Genomic DNA, 4,192 nt, shown 5'->3' on the forward strand with positions numbered 1-4,192 from the left:
CAACTTTTGGAACAGTCCATTTTCTTTAAAGAGGTGTTTTCATAAAAAGTAACAGGGCTGACGAGAACCTAGGGACCCGACTAAATTGTGTTTTTTTTTTCACAATTTGACATGTTAAGAATAAAATCCATTCATGACTAATGAACTGACACTTAAGGCTTTATACGTTTTTTTATGATAGTTTGACTTTTTTGGCCTCAATAGCAAGTAGAAATAGAAAAAATCATACTGAGGGACAGGCCATTTTCAACATTTCTGCAAGATGCTTTGCACAAAAATGTGATTAAAATCCTTTAAAAACAAAAGATACAAAAATTAATTTATTCTTATATTATGAGACATATTATGGAAACTAAATGATGAAATATTTTATTTGTTTTATGGTTTATTAAGATTTACAGAGCTTTTTTTCTGAGGGACACAAAATGGCACGTTTTCGTATAATGACATTAAAGTTTAGCGAAAATCGTCAAAAACCCTGGCGGTGGCTGGCAACTTTTTTTAAAAACGCTGGCGGGGAAAGAGTTAAAAGCCTTACCTGGAACGTCAAGTGCCCTGCTGAAAACTGTCACACTGGTGCCCGTATGACAGTTTTCCCAAGAAGGACACGTGAAGCAGGGCACTTGAAATTAGACACCGGTGTTAGACATAATTTAGCGCAGGTGTAAGCGCCCTTACAGCTTTTCTCTCCCGGACGGGCGCTTGACCACGCCCCCGCTGCCACACACGGCTTGTAACAAAAAAAAAATTTGCAGTAAACAGTAGCCTACCAAGAAAGTCATTGGTCACTATCCTCCTCGTCCTGTGCACTGAAACCACTGAAGTCATCTCCTTCGGTGTCGGAGTTGAATAGCCTCAGATTTAGTTGTCTTTTTGCTCTGAGTCAATTCCTCACGCTGCTGTTTCCAACGTCTTATCATCGACTCATTAAGACCAAGCTCCCGTGCAGCAGCTCTATTTCCTTTTCCAACAGCCAGATCAATCGCCTTCAACTTGAAAGCAGCATCATATGCGTTTCTCCATGTCTTTGCCATGGTGAGGGTGACAAAATGACTACCGTAATCAGAATTATGGGAAGTTTGAGCGTGCTCGATTTAATCTAAACAGTAAACAAAAAAAGTCGTTTGACCTTAACCCGTTCGGCAATTTCATTGGTCTAATGAAAGCTTCACGTGCCAAAAAACTGAGCACGTCACAGAATTTGGATCACAGAAAGCGGGAAAAATCCATATATTAGCCACGTCATTGTTTAAGCCGCGAGGTTCAAAGCGTGGGAAAAAAGTTGCGGCTTATAGTCCGGAAATTACGGTACTGATAAAATGGATTGGTGCACGATTTCATCCTTAAAAAAACACATTGTCACACAAGTTTTTGTTAATCACAATTCAAATGAATCAAAAGAATTAAATTGATCAAAATATTCTTTTGAGAAAGAATTCACTAAATTAATCATCTGGTCTTCTTTTTGAACCGATTTGACCAATTAAATAAATTATATTGATTAAGATTTAACTAATGTTTTTTTCTGCAAATAGATTTCCTAAATTAATCCTTCTTTCCACTTTTAAACTGATTTGACCAATTCATAACAATTTAATTGATCAAAAGATTAGACTCTGTCGAATGATTCTGTCGCAAATCTGACAACACAATCACCAGTCCGCACACAGTTTACATATGCAACTGTAATATTTGTGGTTCAGTTGCAAACGTAAGAAAAATGTATTGAGAAATGTATCAAAGTGAAAAGTATTAAATTTCTCTTCAAAATGTAATGAAGTATAAGTCAAAATAAACATTTATACTCAAATATATTCAAATATTGTACTTAAGTACAGTAACAAAGTGTTTGTATTTCAGCACTATACCGTACACTTCTGGTATGTACAGCTGCAGGTGCTATCTGCTTTTACATTTATTTTATACATTACTTGTGACATGCAAAATCATTCAAAATGAACATGCTACACTCAGTAAGTCAATAATTTCATGTTCTGTCCATTGATTGCAATTTTAGGTGTGTCTTTTTTCCTCTTCTTGTTCTTCTAATCTCCTGAGTTCAATATGTTTTTGTAACCATGGGTAACATCGACAGGTGTAGGGATGTTCAACTGAAATCTGACAGTATATATGGACACCACTGAGCTGAGTCCATTCATAGCCTTAAATCAGATTTACATGTATTCATTTAGTAGGCAAGCTAATGAGGATGGATGAGCATGTACTTATAATCTGTGATGTCTTTCTGTGTTCGTTGATGTTTACCATACTGTAATTTATATAATTGTTTGGGTAATAACTGAAATCATGTCAGAATCTTCAGCAGATATCACAACAGCAAATGTGACTGAGACAATATTTCTGTGTTATCCACTTCGACCAGACACCTGTCCCCGATCTCAGCGCCTCACTGTGCTCAAACTGCTCATGTATGCCTTTATGCTGCTTATTATTGTGGTAACGATTTGTGGGAATTTGCTGGTGGTGTTCTCCATCTCGCACTTCAAACAGCTGCAGTGTCCCACTCACCTGATCGTTCAGTCTCTGGCAGCCTGTGACTGTCTGCTGGGAGCGCTGGTGATGCCGTACAGCATGCTGCGCTCCGTCGAAGGCTGTTGGTATCTGGGGGATGTTGTATGTAAAGTTCATTCCAGTTTAGACATGACGCTCTGTATCTCCTCTAAAATACATCTGAGTTTAATATCTGTGGATCGATACTGGGCCATCTGTGACCCTCTACGGTACCGAACAAGAGTCACCACCAACAGCGTGACTGCCTTTATCACCATCACGTGGTTGTTTGCATTTGCATACAGCTTTTCTATTGTGCTTTCAGGGGTGAACGTGGTCGGTCTGGAGCTGCTCGTGGTACAGATTTCCTGTGTGGGCAGTTGTGTTCTGTTATTTAACAAACAGTGGGCTCTCGTTTGCTCAATTCTTACTTTCTTTTTTCCAGGAACCATCATGAGTTCTCTGTACATCAAGATCTTCTATGTGGCAAGAAAACATGCAAAGGTGTTATCAGAAAGAGTGAGTGTTGTCTCTAAAGGGGAATTCAAGAGTCACACATCCACACAGAGAGAGAGAAAAGCAGCTAAAACAGTGGCCATCGTTATAGGAGCATTTCTGGTCTGCTGGCTGCCGTTTTTCATCACCACTGCTCTCGACCCGTTCCTCAATTTCATGACTCCAGCTGTTGTGTTTGATGCTTTAGTGTGGTTTGGGTACTTTAACTCGACCTGTAACCCACTGATTTACGGGCTATTCTACCCTCGCTTTCAGAAAGCCTTCAAGATTTTAATATCCACATACATCTGTGGCTTCAGTCGTTCTAACACACTGACATTTGAATAAATATTGTTGCAATTTTATACCATAATTTCTTGCTCACAATAAAGATTTCCTTACTGAAACTAAATGCTAATTTCTGCAAGTTTATGAATGTTGAAACAAGTTTGCAAATGTTACTGTTTACATTAATTTAACCATTCCAAAAAATGTGCCATACTGAAACCTCCAGCATTTATTGGAAGTGCATTTATCTCTGTAACACTTAAATACGATTGTATTTATTAGCATTCGTTCATGCATTAGTATTGATTAATATTGTTAATTTACATATATTCAAATACATTCTTAACTTTTTAAAAGCAACACTTAACAATAAGGTTTCATTTAATAACATTACCTAACTACATTAGTTTACATGAACTGATGATGAAAAATACTTTTAACAGTATTTGTATTACTGTTGAAACTAACATAAACCAAGATTAACAGTAATAATACAATAAAAATACAAAAGTTATATGTTAACATTAATTAATGCATTTTGAACTAACAAGATCTTGCAATTCAAAATTTTACTTTTGTTAAGTAACTGTAAAGGGATCAATGGAAAGGAGGAGGGGAGAACTGGCTTGTCAATATAAATAATAGTTTAATGTAAAACTTAAACAAAAGACAAACACACACATGACGGACATATCCGTTAACGATCACTCTCTCCCGCACGATCCTCTGCAGTCGACCTTTATCCCTCTCGGGAGGCTTGATTTGCCTAATACCGGACCGGGTGTGTAGGATCACGACCCGGCCCCGCCCTCCGCCCTGCCACAGTAACATTAAAAATGATTCATAAATGCAGTAAAATCAAAAGTACCTTATGCATTAAGTCATGTTAATGAATGGA

At 37.5% G+C, this 4,192-nt stretch overlaps 1 protein-coding gene across 1 annotated transcript; it reads left to right on the top strand.

Moving 5' to 3' along the window:
* Window positions 1-2,307: 2,307 nt before the first annotated feature.
* Window positions 2,308-3,354, top strand: LOC127623562 (trace amine-associated receptor 4-like). Its single transcript, XM_052097954.1, has one exon. It carries the CDS (start codon window positions 2,308-2,310, stop codon window positions 3,352-3,354), a length of 1,047 nt encoding a protein of 348 aa, XP_051953914.1.
* The last annotated feature ends 838 nt before the right edge of the window (window positions 3,355-4,192 follow it).

The sequence above is a fragment of the Xyrauchen texanus genome, chromosome 30, assembly GCF_025860055.1.
Source record: "Xyrauchen texanus isolate HMW12.3.18 chromosome 30, RBS_HiC_50CHRs, whole genome shotgun sequence".
In the NCBI taxonomy this organism is placed as follows: Eukaryota; Metazoa; Chordata; class Actinopteri; order Cypriniformes; family Catostomidae; genus Xyrauchen; species Xyrauchen texanus.